This window comes from Rhinatrema bivittatum, chromosome 4 (genome assembly GCF_901001135.1).
Source record: "Rhinatrema bivittatum chromosome 4, aRhiBiv1.1, whole genome shotgun sequence".
In the NCBI taxonomy this organism is placed as follows: Eukaryota; Metazoa; Chordata; class Amphibia; order Gymnophiona; family Rhinatrematidae; genus Rhinatrema; species Rhinatrema bivittatum.
Window position 1 is genome coordinate 379,906,308 of NC_042618.1, and position 20,285 is coordinate 379,926,592.

General features: G+C 43.8%; 1 protein-coding gene across 4 annotated transcripts in view; it reads left to right on the top strand.

Annotated features, from left to right (window-relative positions):
• CCDC66 (coiled-coil domain containing 66) overlaps window positions 1–20,285 on the top strand; it is a 237,977-nt gene that overhangs the window by 180,154 nt on the left and 37,538 nt on the right. For all 4 annotated transcript variants that reach the window (XM_029600914.1, XM_029600915.1, XM_029600913.1 and 1 more), the window contains 2 exons: window positions 3,550–3,634; window positions 9,448–9,609. In XM_029600914.1, the coding sequence (XP_029456774.1) occupies window positions 3,550–3,634; window positions 9,448–9,609 (247 nt within the window). The remainder of the gene's footprint in view (window positions 1–3,549; window positions 3,635–9,447; window positions 9,610–20,285) is intronic.

Genomic DNA, 20,285 nt, shown 5'->3' on the forward strand with positions numbered 1-20,285 from the left:
CGGACTGGCCAAGAAGACCCTGGTATGCAGACATGAGAAGACTACTGGCAGGGACTCCATTTCCCCTGCCTCCACACAGGGACCTGCTGCGGCAAGGTCCCATCCTCCACGAGGATCCAGCTCAATTCTCTCTTACGGTCTGGCCATTGAGAGGGCTCGACTGAAGAAAAGAGGATACTCGGGGCCGGTAATAGATTCACTCCTCCAAGCACGCAAGTTCTCCACATCACTAACATACATAAGGATCTGGAGAGTATTTGAAGCCTGGTGCGAAACTCACAGCACCAATCCACATGCCGCAAAGATCCCTATCATTTTGGATTTCCTACAAGATGGACTTCAGAAGGGTCTGTCCCTCAATTCCATCAAGGTCCAAGTAGCAGCGCTATCCTGCTACGGTCCCTGGAGTGACGGCAACAGTATCGCCACACACCCAGACGTTTCACTGTTTCCTGAAAGGAGTCAAACACATTCTCCCGCCACTGAAGTGGCCAGTACCCCCGTGGAACCTCAATCTAGTTTTGGAGTTTCTAGCGGGACACGCCTTCAGACCCCTTCGAAGCCTGTCCCTCCGTTTGTTAACCTTGAAGATGGTGTTCCTGCTGGCTGTTTGCTCAGCACGCCGCATCTCAGAGCTACAAGCACTGTCCTGCCGTGATCCGTTTCTCAGAATCACTCCAGAGGCTATCCATCTTCACACAGTTCCTTCCTTCTTACCCAAAGTGGTCTCACACTTCCACCTCAACCAAACCATATCCTTGCCTACCACGGAAGGTTTGAAGAAGTCGAAAGACGGTCGAATACTACGCCATCTCGACATCGGCAGGCTACTGTCTAGATACTTGGAAATGTCAGAAGCAGTACGAAAGACGGACCACCTGTTCGTCCTTTACAGCGGGAAGAAGCAAGGGGAAGCGGCCTCATGGGCAACCATCGCCCACTGGATCAAAGAAGTTATCAAGGCAGCCTACGTAGAAGCAGGGAAACCACCGCCTCTACAAGTCAAGGCTCACTCTAACAGAGCGCAAGCAGCCTCTTGGGCAGAAACTATGATGCTGTCGCCTGCAGAGATATGTAAAGCGGCGACGTGGTCCTCCCTCCATACCTTCTCCAGGTTCTATCGTCTGGACGTCTAGGCCAGGGAGGACACAGCATTTGCGAGGGCAATCCTGAACGGACCTCGGGCAGCCTCCCGCCCAGTCCGGGAGTAGCTTTTGTACATCCCACTTGTTTTGAGTCCATCTGCTACACGCTAGGAAATGTTGAGATTACTTACCTGATAATCTCCTTTTCCTTAGTGTATGCTGATGGACTCAGCATCCTGCCCGGCTGGCGGTATACATGGGGATTCACCGACTTACGGTAAGCCATGTTTTTCTTATAATAGGGCATCCACCCTGCCGGGTGTCGACGCCTTCCGGTTGAGAACACTGGCGGTCTCCAGCTACTATCAATCGGTCAGGGTAATCCTGTTCATTGAATCGATCGGTCAGCTACAGCTTTTGCAAGGAAGATTACTGAATTGCTGCACTTCCTGCGGGGGTATATGTACCCGTGCTGACGTCAGATCCGTCTCCAACTGCTAGCACGAGCACACTATACCCACTTGTTTTGAGTCCATCTGCATACACTAAGGAAAAGGAGATTATCAGGTAAGTAATCTCAACAATTTATGTGTGTAAAGGTTAGCCCCACTCAGGAAGGTCCCTGGCCAGCCTCTTTTGTACACAAGCACATTTATTTATTCATGCCTCTAATACTAGTGTGTGTACATGTGAGGTTAATAAAATAGTGCATGTTCATGGAAGTGCTGTTTGCACATGCATCTGCCATTTTGTGTGCACTCATCTCTTTTAAAATTCACCTTTTAATGTAATATATCCTAGCAAGCCCTCAGCCAGAGGAATCTAAATTTCAAAGACAATCAGAAAAACATAGGGAAAAGGTAGAAAGAGTAAAAATAAAAAGGCCAGATACTGTATATATTATGAGAAAATAGCTAATAAAAACTTGAGGTTGATATTCAGTTACCTGGTCAAACCCCAAGTTTTAAATTTCCCGCCCCTGCAAGTGGATAAGTTCTAGTCATTTAAGTGATCACCTGGGTAGAATTTATCTGGAATAAAATAGGCAGGGCAGGGGGCATTCCAGGGGCATGACTAAAAGTTATCTGGTTGGTGCCAATATTCAGCACTAGCCAACTAAACTTAGGGCCTCATTTTCCAAGCACTTTACCACGTGCGATAAATTCGCAAATCGCGTTAACAGCTGTTAACGCGATTTGCGAATGCAAATTAGTAATTTGGTATTCAGGGGACGGAGTTGGGGCGGAGCATATGTAAAGCGGGAACCTGTTTATCGTGTGCGGCGAAACAGCCGCAGTGTTAGCGCGGCTGCTAACTACAACCCTCAAATTTGCGTTATGGACTGCGCTACGGGCCAGAAAAGGATTATCGCGGAGAGAGAGAGAGAGAGAGAGAGAGAGAAAGAGCCTTACTATAGTGCCTATGCCCTAGACAGGTATTTTAATCCCTATGGGAGGGCCACCTACTAACTCGAGGTGGGGATTAGGTATCAGGGTTGGGGGCCACTGTCGCATTCCACATGAGACCTACGGAAAGAACAGTGGTCTCTAGTGAAGATTTGCTGGCCGTCTGAGTGAGGAAACTCACTCCAAGAGGAGATTTGGGCAACGTTCTCTCCACCTAGCTTGCTGGACACTCTACCTGGGCAACAACAAGCTAGGTGGAGAGAACGTTGCCCAAATCTCCTCTTGGAGTGAGTTTCCTCACTCCGACGGCCAGCAAATCTTCACTAGAGACCACTGTTCTTTCCGTAGGTCTCATGTGGAAAGCGACAGTGGCCCCCGATGCTGATACCTAATCCCCACCCCGAGTTAGTAGGTGGCCCTCCCATAGGGATTAAAATACCTGTCTAGGGCATAGGCACTATAGTAAGTGTCTGTCTCTCTCTCTCTCTCTCTCTCTCTCTCTCTCTCTCTCTCTCTCTCTCTCTCTCTCTCTCTCTCTCTCTCTCTCTCGGAAAACATTGCGTGGCGAAAACATCGCCGCACGCGATGTTTCCCCACTGCATGAAAGAAGCCTCATTTGCATTGGTAACGCCCAACTTTAGCTGGGGTATATTCAGCTGCTCACTTATCTGATTAGGTGCTACTGAATATCTCTTAAAATTAACTAGATAACTTTCCTACTTGCTGGCCCATTAAATATCAACAGTCTTATGTTCTGATTGGGAGGGTGTATGGTACTATATTTCAGAAGTAAAATCCCTGTGTAGGAAAGAGTACAATCTTTGGCTTCAAGTTTATGTGGCTTTTTCAGTCGCAACAATTGTTGTTTTATTAGAAGTTTAAGAAAATAGAGTTAGGGATTTAAAGTGTACATATAGCTAATTAGACAAACATTTACAGAGATCCTCTATACATTTTACATAAGAAAATTAACTAGCATTTCCCTGTTAAACTACTGTTTGGAATTGCAGAATGAAATTTATTATAAAGAAGTTACAGTTTGGTCTCTCTGTTTACAGTTTTCTTCGTTCCATGACTGCTTTGTTGGATCCTATACAAATAGAGGAAAGAGAGAGAAGGCGACAAAAACAATTAGAACATCAGGTTGGGTCATGTTTTAATCATTTGCTTTTTTAATTTATAGCTAACATGGAAGACAAAACAATTTTGATTTTGAAGGGATTTCTCCTCTTTTGTCTTATTTTCTCATCTATGTTTTGTTAAGGGACTGGTGCCAGCCTCCCTCACCTGGTTCTGGGTCCTGCCAAATGTAAACCAAAATGTGGCTTGCAGGGCTCCCTGCTTCCTCTCCTCTTCTACCTTCCCAAAACAACCCTAACCCTTCCAGTGCCTTAAAATAGTAACTTCTTCAGCCAGGATCATGGTAGCAGCTACCCTTCCATCATAGCTCCTCCATCAATGGTAGAACCATCAGGCCTAAGTTGTAGTAGACTACTACTATGATCCGGATTGCAAGATGGTGGGAGGCTTAGGGCTGGGGTAGAGGAGAGGGGAGGAGGGTCCTGGATACCACATTTTGCTTTAAATTTGACAGGAGATGGGGAGACAGGCACTGGCCCTTTTCAATTTACATTTGAGTTGGAGGGGTTTGGGGAGGAGGATGCTGCAGGCTTTGCCTGTCAGGACTCTGAATTTCTAGCTAGGAGGGGTAGGGGAATCTGTGATGGAACCACTAGGCCTGTGACTTTTTTTTTTAAACTGCTACTCAGCACTTAACTGGCTATATCCTTTTGAATATAGCTGGTTAAAGCTACAGTTATCCGAAATTAACTTCCTGGATAACTTTTAGACCTGCTCTCAGGCACGTCCAGAGATAGCCAAAAAAACATATTTGGATAACTCCAAATATCGGAATTAGCTGGATAAGTTATTCAGCTAACGCCTCCAACACAACTTATTTATTTGAGTGTTTTATATGCTGTCATTCCATATGATAATCACTAGATCATAACAGTGTACAGGTTTAACACTGACTGGCAAAGGATGAGTTACAAAGGCAGGCATATATACAGGTAAACATTTAAGATAAACATTCCAAATCTAAAGGTGTACTTCGCTTTCTTATCTGGTTAGCTTTTTTAGGTAAATAAGTAAGGGGGATGGTCAAAACTCCCCACTTAGCTGGATAACTTCTGATTTAGCTGGCTAAATGGCTTTAAATATTAAATATTGACCTTATTTTCTTTTATGTTTTTACCCAAATATTATTTTTAACTTACTTTTTAACTTACTTTAGCAAAAGAAAATCTGTCAAGTTTGAAATTGGCAATATATATTTTGGGCTCTTCTTTTTTTTTTTTTTTTAATTTACATTTTTTTTATTGACAACTTCAAATTTAGCCAGTACATTCAAACCTTATCAGCTTTGTAAATAGTCAATGAGCACTAACCTGGACATATGAGACATAAATAGCCAATATACATTTCACCCCGCTTTACCCCTTCCTCCCTCCCCCAAGCTCAGTATCAATACAAGCACTTGCCAAAGACCATGAGCCAAAATTAAATGTATCAGAGTAACAAGGAACAAATTAGGGGTATGCTTTTTCCCAATTGTCCAGTATTAACCCCAGGTAACTGGGGCTTTGCTGCATTGCAGGTCTTCCCCCCCCCCCCCCTCCCCTTTTCTTCGGGAGAGCAAGGATCCTGCCACGTCTGGACCAAAGTTGTATGCCAGCATCAGTGTTTTTTCCAATTCAGAGTGTTCCCCCTTCATCCAAGGGTGGGGGCCCCTCCGACCTCCAGACTTCCCTTGTCCGGTCCGTGACCTCTGCTTATGAGCCAGAGTTGCTGCATTGTCCCCTGCCTTGGTTTTATGTACACAGCAGCTTACAAACAGGCAGATCTTGATAAGTATCCTTCAGTTCTGGTTTAAAGTTCTCATCTGGGCAAAGTTTCTTTTCTTTAGCTGCAGGTGTTTTGGCCTGTCAGCTGCAGGTGTTTTGGCCTGTCAGCATACTGGTCCGCATACTTCTTGGCTATTATGATTCATATTGGATGCTTTCAATGGTTAAACATGGGATATCTCCCTACAGTAGACTGGGAAATGTACACACTTAAGTGTCTTTTAAAATAGCAACGTACATTCATAAGTTTTGGCCCTGCCCTGGAACACTTCTAGAGTGTCCCTAGTCCGCAAAGTATATGTGTATAAAAAAAAGTGAAAATATACACTTAGGGGTAGATTTTAAAAGGTTGCGCACGCACGCTACCCGGCACACACAAAGGGGTGCACATTGTCCAGTATTAACCCCAGGTAACTGGGTCTTTGCTGCATTGCAAGTCTTCCCCCCCCCCCCCCCCCCCGGTTCCGGGTCCTGCCAAATGTAAACCAAAATGTGGCTACACTGTACCTTTGTACATATACTAATATACACAAATACACCTTTGTATATAACATGACCATACTCATATATATTTCTGTACTCTCGGATCTATTATATATTACCGTACCGGCTGAGGGGGGATATGATAGAGGTCTTTTAAAGACCTCTTAGAGGTCTTTAAGATCATGAAAGGTCTTGAACGAGTAGATGAGACTCGGTTATTTTCACTTTCGAATAATAGAAGGACTAGGGGGCATTCCATGAAGTTAGCAAGTAGCACATTTAAGACTAATCGGAGAAAATTCTTTTTCACTCATCGCACAATAAAGCTCTGGAATTTGTTGCCAGAGGATGTGGTTAGTGCAGTTAGTGTAGCTGGGTTCAAAAAAGGTTTGGATAAGTTCTTGGAGGAGAAGTCCATTAATGGCTATTAATCAATTTTACTTAGGGAACAGCCACTGCTATTAATTGCATCAGTATCATGGGATCTTCTTAGTGTTTGGGTAATTGCCAGGTTCTTGTGGCCTGGTTTTGGCCTCTGTTGGAAACAGGATGCTGGGCTTGATGGACCCTTGGTCTGACCCAGCATGGCAATTTCTTATGTTCTTATGTCCCCTATCTACTGTATATACCTGCTCCCACTAATACTGTACAAGTTATTCCCCCCAGTTCTGATCCCCTCTGTTTTTTGTAATTTCTCTGTTCAGTGCAGTTAGTATAGCTGTGTTTAAAAAAGGATTGGATAAGTTCTTGGAGGAGAAGTCCATTACCTGCTATTAAGTTCACTTAGAGAATAGCCACTGCCATTAGCAATGGTTACATGGAATAGACTTAGTTTTTGGGTACTTGCCAGGTTCTTATGGCCTGGATTGGCCACTGTTGGAAACAGGATGCTGGGCTTGATGGACCCTTGGTCTGACCCAGTATGGCATTTTCTTATGTTCTTATGTTCATGTAAACCGATATGATGTTTCGACGAATACCAGTATATAAAAACGTTTAAATAAATTAATTCGTGCAACTTGCACGCGCTGATGCCCGCGGCCTTCCCCCGTTCCCTCCCAGGCTGCTCCAAATTAGTAACGGCCTGGGAGGGACCTTCCCACCCCTTCCCTTAACCTTCCCACCCCGTAGCCCTATCCTAATTCCCCCAAAAAGTTATTTTACCTTTTGCACCTGCTTGAAGTAGGCGCAGGTTGCACATGCCAGCAGCCTGCCGGCACAGCGGCACATGGCCACTGTGCCAGGGTCCTCTAGCCCCGCCCCCTCCCCGAAGCCATGGGACTTACCTGCATGGCCGGGTCTTTTTAGAATAAGCCCGGCATGCGTAGGGCTTTTAAAATCTGGCCCTTATTTTTTACTTTTATAAAATACGGTATATACGAATAGAGGCTATTTACATGCATATACACTAATTTTTACATGCATAACATTTTGAAAATTCACCATTAAGCAGGTAATTTTCAAAAGGATTTACATATGTAAATAGGCTTTTTAAAATTGCTACTTTTCTCCTAGGACAAGCAGGATGGTAGTCCTCACACATACATGGGTGATATCATCAGTTGGAGCCCAGCATGAAAAACCTCTGTCAAAGTTCCTAGAACTTTGACTAGCATGCTGAGCATGCCACTATTCACACATCCACGCGGGGTCCCTCTGCAGTCTCTCTTTTTATGTGAGGCTTTCGCATCGCTGCTATTGAATGCATGGCTAATTTTGTGGAAAACTATTTCTTTGCATTTTTCCCGGTCACGCCGGGTTCCTCTGTCTCTTGGGATTAGTGGCTAGATGTCATGGTAAGTTTTTATGTTCGTGGTCTATTACCTACGGGGCTGTTTTCCGGTATCCACTGGCCATCAACCCCGTGCCAGGTTCTTTTTCCCATGGCGTTGTCTGGTTTTTGCCAATGCCCTCAGTGACCCTGGACCATGTCCATCACAGACCCCTACAAGGTCTGTATTTTGTGCCTGGGGGCATCGCATGATGTCAGGGAATGTGCCCAGATGACTCCAAAGGGTTGTCATACCCGTCTTGACAAGTGGATAACCTTTTCAGCACCAAAAAGTAAGAGCCCAAACAGGGATTTACTTTCCTGTAGTATTTGTCCCAGCCTATTTACCTAGACTATATACCAAGGGATTTTATCTCCCTGTAGTTGTCACTGGGATTGACCTCCCTGAAATTTTGACCAAGATGTTTCTTCCTCGAAATTCTCACCAGGGATTTTACCTCTCTGAAATTCTCATTGCCTTTTTACCAGGCTGTATCAGGCCTTAATATTTTAAACTAAATAACTCTTAGTTCAAAAGAATATACCAGTTTCCATATTATAGTGCAAAAATAATAAATAACATTTCCCTTGATGGTCTCTATGCCAGCAAAATACAAATGGTACAGCACAAAAAGACAAAAAGAGAAACTTCGATTCCTGGCCAATGCATCATCTGCTTTGAAGAAAAGTTACTAACATAGCATAGGAAACTGGTATTTCTTTATTAGTTAACTCTTTATTGACATGCACATGGGAAATCAGTAAATCACTGATTCCAAATTGATTTGGCATATGCAAGATTTAAATGCACTTTCTTTCAAAGGTAAACTACAGAGATAAGAACTTTTGATTGAAGATAATAAGATGAAGATGTCTACATTTCTAACTCCTCTGGGAAAGCTAATTTAACCTTGAAGACATCCTGAGAGAGATTAGGTTTACAGCCCTTCTTTCATTACAGAAAGAAAGTAATAGATACATTTGCTAGTTTTTATCTTTGTACCAGACTCTCCCCCTGCTTGGGCCTTAGTCAGCAATATATTTTACTCTGACAGTCTTTCTTAAACAAAGGCTTTAAATCATTTTAACTATTTCATTACCCTGCATAGTTCTACCTTGCTTGTAGTAGCTGTCACTTTGTTCAAGGTAATTTGTACATGTACTCAGCCAATTGATGATTTTCAAATCAAACTTTATGCATGCAAGTTTACTTTGAAAATACTTGGTAAAAATCTGTTTGCATAATGTACATGCAGACTTTATGCTATGCAAGCTATTCAAAAAATACCCTTAATATTTCTTAGATGAGTTGTGTTCCGTTAGAACAAACATTCTTCATAAAACAGATATATTTTATTTACTCTTAGTTCACTTATAAAGAAGGGCTGCTTTAATTTCTGTAGCAAGCAGAAAAATGTGGATATCATGCATCCATTTGTTGAAAATAGAAAAAAAGTAAGATGAAGTATTTCAGTTTTTATAACTTTAACTTGAACCTTGAAGGAAATTATATTCTGATATATTTTGCTCACTGTGCAGTGAAAAAACTTCTGATTGCAACAGTGTTCACATGGAAAAGGTAAATACAGGCTGTTTAGATTGTATGATCCAAATGGTTTCTCTTCAGCAAATTAGCTGTTTCTTCCCTTTTTTTTTTTTTTTTTTAATACAATGCAGAGGAAATTTAAGTACAATAGTTTGAACTTTTACATTCATATCTATTTATATTATACTGCATGTTATACATGGAACAGGAATTGTAACATTGTTCTTTTTACTTCAAATGTTACTTTTAGAAAGCCATAGCAGCTCAGGTAGAAGAGAAACGCAGGCAGAAACTAATGGAAGAGGAAAGGAAACAAAAAGAAGAGCAAGAGGAGGAACGGCGCATGATACAAGAACGAGAACAAATGCAAAAACAATTTGAAGAAGAAATGTTGAAACAAAAGCAAAAAGAAGTATGTATGTGCCTATTTTGTTTTTATACTATATCATTATTGGTCCTTGAGAAATCTGGATTCTTTGCAAGCTGTGATATCTTACAGAACCAAGTTAAGATTTATCCAGAGATGACCTACTTGAGTTTTCAAGACCACATAAAAATATCAAACTGCAAAGAGATGATGTTTTAATTTTTTTTTTTTTTACTTTCACCAAGCAACTGCTGCTTATTTTGCTGGTTATAGCAAGGCTTTTGAAAATGCACTCACCTGCTTGCCACTGGCGAGTCAATTCTGAGTGCCAGTAAGTGGAGCAAAGCTTAAGAACTTTCAAAATGGCTAAGAGGCACAAGCAGCCTCTAGAGTTAGGCTGCAGGGAACACAGTAAATAGTATGACAGAGCTAGCCGGCAGGGAGCCCCATCCCAATCCCTGCTACTGAGAGAAAAGAGCACAGCAGAGGAAAACACTCCAATATGAGGAAGATGCATCTGCTGGTTAGTGCTTAGTACTTGGTGGCAGGGCCACACAGAGGAGAGAGAGCACTGCAGCAGGGGTGGGGAGGAGAGGAGAAGGGTGAGAGGACTTGGAGACAGGAAGGAGCGTGGGAAGAGGGGTAAGAGAGAAAGAGTATGAGGATTGAGGGGAATAGAGGAAAATGAGAGGGCCGTACTGAGGTAGAGTGGAGGAAGAAAGTGACGAATGCATGGGAGAGGAGATGGGATGCACTCATCAGAGAAGATATGTACTCCCACTCCACTCCCCAAATAAATTATTAGTAAGGGATGGGCAGGAGTATACAGTGAATGCATTTTGTCCTTTGTGAATAAGTCCTGGAAGAATATTTGGAATTCCTGTTTATGTAGTTTTCCTAATTACTCATTTATATTTTAATTTTTAATTTTTTTTCATTGTATTTTTATGGTTTATATTTTACATAGCATGTTTTGCTTTTCTTTGGATTTTGTTTTATATATATGCCTTTTATAATTTTTATGTTGCATGATATGATATGATATGATATGTTTTCACTTATCTACAATCAACTCTTGGCTCTCCCACAATCGATTAAAACTGAATCCAGCAAAAACTGAGCTCGTATACTTAACTTCCATCTCTGATTCTTCATTAGGTCCACCATCACATCTTACAATTAATAATGTTACTATCCCCATAACACGCTCTGCTATAAGCCTAGGTGTAAACATTAATTCAGATCTTTCTCTAAAACAACACATATCCTCACTTACAAAAAAATCGTTTTTCAAACTACGTCTGTTAAAACATCTTCGTCCTCTACTATTTTACCGAGATTACAGAACCATTCTTCAATCCTTAATCTTCTCTGGCTTAGACTATTGTAATGCTCTCTTCCTAGGATTGTCAGACTCTTCACTATACCCCCTTCAACTGATCCAAAACTCTGCAGCCCGGATACTAACCAGAACATCTTTACGTCATCATATCACCCCTATTCTACAATCATTACACTGGTTACCCATAAAGTTCAGAATAAAATACAAAATTCTCTCTATTATCCATAGTTTAATTCATAACCATAATCATACTTCTACCTGGCTTTGTTCAATACTGCGCATATACAAACCGACGCGACACTTAAGATCACTTAACCAAAATTTACTAGATATCCCTTCTCCTAAACAAGCCAGATTAGACCTCACTAGAAAAAGAGCCTTTTCAATAGCCGGTCCAACACTTTGGAACACTTTACCAAACCATCTTCGCTCGATATCCAACCCTGCACATTTCAAAAAATCTCTCAAAACATATCTTTTTCAACTTGCATTCAACACGTCTTCTAATTAAACTTAATCATCAATACCGAAATTACCCTCTTAAACATAGTTACACCCATTACAATCCCATTTATACTACACATAACTACAACATACCTGCTCATTCACACGTTTCCAACTATCATACCCTTCTCCCCTTTATCTCATATAATTTTTACGCTCTATTTCTCCCACTTCCCCTTCCTCCTCCCATTCCCCTTCCCCCCCTTTTTCCCCTTTTCCCCCAAAACAATAAGCCCATGGTTCCAAACTTTTTATATTTTTAATAACCTTATATACTAGCATTCTGTCTAGTTATTACCAATTTTTATGTAAAGTTTAAAAATTCCATTTTATTTTGATTATTTTATTTTTGGTTTTAAATCTGTGAACCGTTTTTGATAAAATTTCTTTTTTAAAAAACGGTATATAAATACTTTTTAAATAAAAAATAAAATAAAAGTTGGAAAGAGGGAGAAGATATATGAGAAAATATTACTTTACTGAGATGAGGGTTGTGGATATCTGGCATAGCCAGACATGAAAACCATAACCAAATTCAAGTATGCTTTGGACAGGTACCAGAAATATTTTTACTGACAGTCTGTTTTGTTTTGTTTTGTTTCTGTGACAACTCAACTTTTTGTACTAGCTGTCAGTGAAAATGCATAAATGACTTAGGTTGTAGGGAGAGGCCCTTTGGAGCATCCTTGGAACCTCAAAGAGTTTGCAGTAGGAGCTTCCCGAGCTGCCACCATTTCATTTCTGTTTGATTGGTTGGTTTCACTTGATATTCTGCCTTTTCGGGAGTGAGGACAAGGCAAAATATTTATTTATTTATTTTTAATTTTTCTATACCGATGTTCCTGTATACAATACATATCGCACCGGTTTACAAGGAACTGAACTGTCGCCTCAAGGGCGTAATACATTGTAACATGTTAACATAGAACTTTGAGGGAGAACATTCAAAAAACAAAATAACTGAGGTAGGGTATAAAAACTAAGTACAGAATCAGGGTATAAACAGGTGCTACAGGGTGCACAATCATAAAGTGTATGTACGGTGATATGGATACCGTCTGTCTCTTCATCAAGTTTTAGATCTCAGGGAAGGCTTGGGTGAATAGCCAGGACTTTAGCTTCTTTTTGAAAGTTGCTAGGCAAGGTTCTTGGCGGAGGTCTGGCGGAAGCCTGTTCCAAAGGAGGGGACCAGCAGTGGACAAAGCTCGTTTACTTAGTGAAGTTGTAGCCGGGTGGGTGTGAAGCATGTTTTGGTATGCACTTCTGATCGGTCTCTTTGAGGTGTGCAGCTGTAGTCGAAAAGATAGGTTGAGGGGAGAGATGTTGTGTAGAGCCTTATGAATCATCATGATTGCTTTAAAGAGTATCCTGAATTTTATAGGCATCCAGTGAAGGTTCTGGAGGATAGGGGTAATGTGTTCTCTTTTTTTGGTGTTAATGAGGATTCTGGCCGTTGCATTCTGGACCATTTGAAGTGGTTTGATGGTGCTGGCGGGCAGGCCCAGGAGGAGAGAGTTGCAATAATCCAGTTTTGGGAGTATGATAGATTGTAGAACCAGGCGGAAATCTCGGAAGTGTAGGAGTGGTTTTAATTTTTTTAATACCTGCAATTTGAAGAAGCATTCTCTGGTGGTGTTGTTTACGAACTTGCTGAAGTTGAGTCTGTTGTCTAGGAGCACCCCAAGCTCTCTTACTTGCGGCGTGTGGTCGATCGGTGTGAGGGGGAGTTGGGAAGTAATAGGAGGGTTGAGCCGGGTGCAATTATCTGAAGCTATTATGAGGATTTCGGTTTTGCTGTTGTTTAGTACAAGGTTGAGGCTACAGAGCAGGTTGTTGATTGCTGTGAGGCAGCTGTTCCAGTAAGACCATGTTTTGTGGAGAGATTCAGCTATCGGGATGAGGATCTGAATGTCATCCGCGTATAGGAAGTGAGTTAGCTTGAGGCTGGATAGTAGATGGCAGAGAGGGAGGAGATAAATGTTGAATAGTGTAGGTGAAAGGGATGATCCTTGTGGTACTCCATGCTTCGATCTGATAGGGTGTGACTCTTTGTTATTAATCCTAACCTTGTAGTGCCTGTTTTCAAGGAAAGATTTGAACCAGTTGAGCACCACTCCTGTTAAGCCGATGTCTGCAAGACGCTGGATGAGGCACGAATGGTTCACAGTATCGAACGCTGAGGAGAGATCCAATAGTGCGAGAAGGAATGGTTGACCTTTTTCCTGATTGATGAGAATGGAGTCAGAGAGAGAGGTTAGAAGTGATTCGGTGTTCAATGATTTTCGGAATCCGAATTGGTTTGAGGTGAGAATGTTGTTTTCTTCCAAGAATTCAGATAGTTGTCTATTTACAACCTTCTCCATGATTTTAGCGATCATTGGAAGGTTAGCAATGGGTCTGAAGTTGGCTGGGTCAGTGGGTGGTAGGTTGGGTTTTTTAAGGAGGGGTTTGAGTATTGCCAGCTTAAATTGGACAGGGACTTGGCCTTGAGACAGCGAGCAGTTTATGATGTCAGCAATGGGTTTGGCGATGATGTTAGGAATGGAGAACAACAGATTGGATGGTATGTGGTCTGATGGGTGGGAAGAGGGCTTCATCTTCTTGAGGATGTTTTCTATTTCTAGAGCAGACGTCAACTCGAGGGTGGCAAGCGATGCTGGGTTTGTGTTATGTTGCTGAGGGGTTGTGTGTAAGTGTTGGGGGCCGGTGGTGGCTGAGTAGTTTGGTTGAGGATAGGGCCCCTTGAGTGGTGCGATGAGGGTGTCGATTTTATTCTCAAAGTAGACCGCCAGTTCGTTGGCTTTGTTTGAAGCTTGTGTGTCTGGTATTAGGGGTGTAATTGGTTTAGTAAGGGCTGAGGGTTTTTACGCCTGTGTTCCTTACATCTGAGATCTTGTTTAAGTGACTTCAACTCGGGGGTAAACCAGGGTTTCCTATTGTCTTTGTTCGGATGGAGCGTTTTCATGGTCATGGGGCATAGTTGATCTGCCACCCTGTTGGTAATGTTACTCCATGAAGTTGTGGTAGAGTTAATATCCGATAGATCTAGTTGCAATAATTCTTTGGATAGCTGAGAGCTGAGAAGTTCTCCTGAGCAGGGTTTCCTGATGGAGACTGAGGTCACGTGTGTAGCTAGAGGAGGGTGTTCCTTGATCTCTAGTGCCGTGGAGATGATTCTGTGGTCTGTCCAAGGGACGGGTAGGCATGTTGGGTTGGTAGTGGGCGATATTCCTTCATTTATGAAGATGAGGTCTAACGTGTGACCTGCCTTGTGGGTGGGATCGTTGACAATCTGTCTGAAACCCATGTAGCCAAGTGAGGAGAGAAGGGTTTCGCAGTTGGAGGAGTGAGGTTGGACGTCCACGTGAAGGTTGAAGTCTCCCATAAGTATCGCTGGTTTTCCGGTGTTAAGATGTTTGGCGACGAGTTCGATGATGGGGAAGGGTCTGCCTCAAGTATTCCCAGGGGGGGGCATAAATTAATCCGATTAGGAGGTGTTTAGATTTGAAGAAGGCAAATTCCAGGTTGGATGATGTAGTGGAGGCCTGTAGTGTTAGGCCTAAACCTTTTTTGACTGCAAGGAGCAGACCTCCTCCTCTTTTTTTTTGATCCTTGGAATAGATAGGAGGTCCGTAAGCTTGGGTGGGGAGCTGATTTAGAAGAACTGTGTCTGTGGTTTTTAACCAGGTTTCTGTGATAGCACAGATGTCTGGTTTAGTTTCGTTGAGTAGGTCGTTGAGGATGTGCGATTTTTTGGATATGGATTGCGCATTGAATAAAGTCAATGAGAAGAGTGCCAGGCCGAGTGTTTGTGTGAGGGGCGATATTGAGATGGGGATAACGCTCTGTTGGCGATTGAGTGGATAAAGATATAAGATAAAGATATTGGTACTTAGCTTATGGGTGTACAGGGCTGTGTGCCTGCAGCCCAAGCTGCATCACTTCTGGCTCCTGCCCAACTTGTGAGTCGAAAGAGAGTTGTGGCCGGGATTGCCAGTTGCCTGGAAAATTGTGCACAAAGACATTAATGAACCTTATGGACAGGTTCTTTTTTCTGCTGTTTTTATTTACTTATCTTTCTTCATTTATATGCCACTTTTCTAATTGAAAGCAAAATGGCAAACAATGCTACATAATAATCATTGTTATAGAATTAACATTTTATGGTCAGCTTGTAAATTCCCAGCATATTTGTATTCCTGTCAGCTTGTAAAATCAGAAGGGGAACATGTTAAAACTAATTGCTTTGCTATTATATTTTCCTGATATCTCCTTAATATTTCCATACCGTGCATTGTTGTTTTCCTTGAGGGGATTGCCATCTTATATTGTTCATTTTCCTAGCATGTAGACAGATGGAGCAAGGACCAGTGGTTTATGCTCCCCTGCCAGCAGATGGAGATGGAGCAAGCTCACGTCACAGTATACATAACCCTGCAGTGACCCAGCCTGCTGGTATTTTCCATCTCCAGCAGATGGTGGACGTGCATCTCCCTATAGGGATTGCTTTGAGCTTTTTGAAAGGAGACAATTGAAATTCTAAATTCAGGAAAAGAAAGCCCCACTCTCCTGCGGTGATACCTAAAGGTCCCTCCCCCAGTTGAGAATTCCTGAGGCGATTTCTATGGTCCCTCAGAGGTCTGCCTAGGTCCGGTAGCTGGGTTTCCTGGCATGGACTTAGCTGCTAGTTCAGCTGAAAGGCAGCAGGTGCAGGAGGCCAAGTTCAGCGGTGACGGCAGATGCCCTCTCCCCTTGCAGCCAGAGACAGTCTCTGCGCTCAGCCGGTAAGTGCTGAGCTTAGGTAAGGTTAAAAAAAAAAAAAAGGCGAAAGTTTTACCTGAATCAGAGATAGTTAGAGGTGTTTCAGGACTTTCTCTGGTCTCTGTTCATGGGGCACCATGATGATGTTCGTTCCCACTCCCATTGGGTTTAGGGAACTGGGCAGCCTGGTGGGTTGAGCGGCCCCCGGTGGGCTTGGTCCTGCACTTAGGTTTGTTTTTTTTCCTTGCAGTGTGGTAGGACGTGGTGGACGTTTGCATATGCTCTTGTGCGTGTTCTGCTGCCCTCTATAGGCCATCGGTGTGTGCAGTGAGTCTGCTCTGCACATGCATTGTATGCTTGTTTTTTAGGCGTGCGTTAAACACGCACAAACCTTTTTACGTGTTTAACTTGGTGCAAAGGTTGTGCATGCGCCTTGCCACGCTTTCTTCTAGGTGTTTATTTTTTGGGCGCATTTCATTTTTGAGCGCAAGCCATTCCAACACATATTTACTGCAGTTATGAATCCAGTAAGCAAGAAGCCCAAGCATCTTCCTCTTTATGTTGCCTGTCATATTAGGGCTTCTTAGCCTGACCTGGCTTCTAACCTGTGTTAGCCCTGCTCAGATGCTTAGGGAGAGTTGTCCTCCTTGGATTTTGCTAAGCCTGGCTCTTTCCATTCTGATGATGGGTTGGTCACGGCCTTGACTGGGGAGACATGAGGTCTTGGTTCTCCCTTGACTGGCTCCTCTGTTGGCGAGGGCAGCTCTGTGGGACCATCTTCAGTTCCTTCTGGGCTTGGTCTGGACCCGGCTTCTTTTTCTCGGGTAGAATTTTTTTTTCAAGGCTTACAAGCCTTTCTTCAGGCACAGTCCTTCGCTTCCCCCATTTCTGTCCGGTCACATCCTCTGCTGGTGGCTCCTCCCTCTTCCAGTTCTATGCTTAATCACCGGGCTCGCCTCTGCTCCCTGTGGGTGTTCCCGACAGGAATCCAGATGGCACTGATGAGGTTGATTCTGATTCCCTGGAAGATTTATTTATTTATTTAGAAACTTTTATATACCGGTATTAGTGGGGACATCATACCGGTTCACATAATAACTGAAAGATTGGAAAATACATTTCAACAAGGAGAATGTAACTGTGCGGGGGGTAGAACAGAGAGGCAGTAGGAAGGATAGGGAAAACAAGATGGGGAAAATCCTCCAGGGCTGGAACTGTATCGAACCATATTGCGATTCTGTCATAGAGATGAACTGCTGGCCCTGATTTCCCAGACCTTGAAACAGCTGGGTGTTCCTGATTCGGATGCTCTGCCTCTTATTTTTTTCCCGGTGATGGATGCCAACCAGGAATTGATTGATCTGGAATGGGATGCCCCAGAGACAATTTTTAAAGGGGGTTGGACATTGGAATGTCTGTACCCTCTGGATCCAGCTGTGAGAGAGTGTTTACGTTTTCCCAAAGTGGATGCTCTGGTAGGTGCCATGTCTATGCGGACAACTATCCCCATAGAGGGAGGAGCGGCTTTGAAGGATGTACATGTTAGAAAGATTGAGGCTATTCTTAAGCCAGCCTTTGAGGCAGTGGCGATGAATTTACAGATTGCCTCCAGTTGTGCCCTAGTGGCGAGATTATGTCTGCTTCTCTCTCAGGAGGTTGATGAGTCTGGAGGGAATTCCAGAGCAGTTATGGAGCCTGCTTCCATCTTTTTAGCAGATGGAGGCTGTGATTTGGTCCGTACCTCGGCCAGAAGAGTGGCTTTGGTGATAGCGGCCAGGTGTCAACTCTGGTTGTGAAATTGGTCAGCTGACCCAGCTTCCAAAGGCAATCTTCCCAAGATGCCCTTTCTGTAGATCTCAGTCCTTTCGTCCTCGGCAGCCCAAGAGAGGAGCAGGTACGGGTGGGGGACCTTCCTGAGCTTCCCAGTAAAGGTTTGCCAACCCACCTTCCAGAACAGGAAATAGGGGGACTCTCTATCTTTCTCTTATCAGAGGTTGGTCGAGATCACGTCAGACCATTGGATCCTGGAGGAGATACGTGAAGGGTATGCACTGGAATTTCGCAGTATTCTATAGAATTTATTCATGGTGTCCCCTTGCCACTCCCCACAGAAAAAGGAGGCAGTGGAGTTCACGCTTCAAAGGCTCTTCAGACTGAGGGCTGTGGTTACGGTGCCCACATCTCAAGAAAGTATGGGGCGATATTCTGTTTTTTTTTGTTGTGCCCAAGAAGGAGGACTCCTTTCGTCCCATCTTGGATCTCAAGCGGGTCAACCTTCACTTGAAGGTGACTCATTTTTGAATGTAAACCTTATGCTGTGTAATAACGGCGGTGCAGTCAGGGAAATTTCTGACCTCCTTGGATCTGGCAGAGGCTTACCTTCATATTCCCATCCGATTGGAACACCAATGCTTTCTACGCTTTGCAGTGTTGGGGCACCATTATCAGTTTTGGGCGCTGCCTTTTGGTACAGCCATTGCTCCCAGAACATTTTCCAAGATTATGGTGGTGGTAGCAGCAGCCTTGCGAAAAAAAGGAATCCTAGTGCACCCATATTTGGATGACTTGCTGATTCAAGCCAAGTCTCAGGAAGAGAGCCGTCTGGTGACACACAAGTTGATCTCCTTACTGCAGGAGCTCAGTTGGATGGTGAACCTGACCAAGAGCAATCTTCAACCATCCCAGTCGTTGGAGTATCTGGGGATCCGGTTCAACATGGGAAAGGGCGGAGTTTTCCTCCCCGAAGTTTGGATCCAGAGATTGATGTCTCAAGTGTCAGTTGATGAACACCATACACCCAACAGTGTGGACCAACCTACAGGTACTCGACTTGATGGCAGCTACCCTGGAAGTGGTGCCGTGGGCAAAGGCACATATGCGTCCTCGTCAGCACTTTCTGCTATCTTGTTGGAACCTGCAGTCTCAGGATTTGTGGTTCAGCTCCACTTGCTGATGGAAATCTACTCCCACCTCCAGTGGTGGTTGCAGAAGGATTATCTGGCCTGATTGGTACTCACGACAGATTTGAGTCTCCATGGTTGGGAGGTTCACTGTCTGGAGTTAACGGCCCAAGGGCACTGGAATGCCGAAGAATCCCGCTGGAGTGGGCTTTATGCCTTTCCTCCGTGGCCCTTGTTGGGCAGGATAATTCGCAAGATCAAAGGCCACAGGAGGCTATTACTCCTGATGGTGCTGAACTGACCGAGGCGTCCGTGGTATGTGGATTTGCGACCACTCCTAGTGGAGGCCCCCCTTCATCTTCCGCCGCACATGGGTCTGCTTTAGCAGGGACCGGTTCTTCACAAGGATCTGACTCAATTCTGTCGTAAGTTTTGGTACTTGAGAGGGCTCGCCTGTTAAAGCATGGTTATTCCTCTGCGGTGATTTCCACCTTACTCCGCGCTTGCAAGTTCTCCACTTCCTTGGCTTTTGTGCGGGTTTTTTGAGGCCTCTCATTCTGGATTTTTTGCAGATTGGATTGAATAAAGGATTGGCCCTTAATTCCTTGAAGCTGCAGGTTGCGGCTCTTGCCTGTTTCAAAGGCCTGGTGAATGGTGTTTCCTTGTCGTCTCATCGTGATGTGGCCCATTTTTTGAGGAAGTGAAGTACCTTAGGCCTCCCTTGAGGTTACCGGTTCTATTGCAGAGTTTTAATTTGATGCTGGACCTTTTGGCGGGCCCTATGCTCTGACCACTGCGAAGACTTTCCTTACAGTTGTTGATTTTGAAGATTGTGTTCCTGGTGGCTAAATGTTCTGTGCATTGGATTTCTGAGCTGCAGACCTTGCCTTGCCGGGAGCCGTTCCTTCAGGTGACTTCGGGGATCTTACAGCTGCGTACTCTTCCATTCTTCATGCCCAAGGAGTCTCAGACTTTCATTTGAATCAGTCCATCTCCTTGACATCCCTGGATAAGGTCAGAGATGTGAAGGAGTTTCACCTTTTGTGCTACTTGAATGTTAAGTGTCTTGTCATGTGGTATCTGGAGGTCTCTGAGTCTTGTCGAAAGACGGATTGCCTGTTTGTTCTCCATGGCGGGAGTAAGCAGGGCGCTCCAGCTTCACGGGCTGCCACAGCTCATTGGATTAAGGAGGTGATTAAGGAGGTGATTATGAC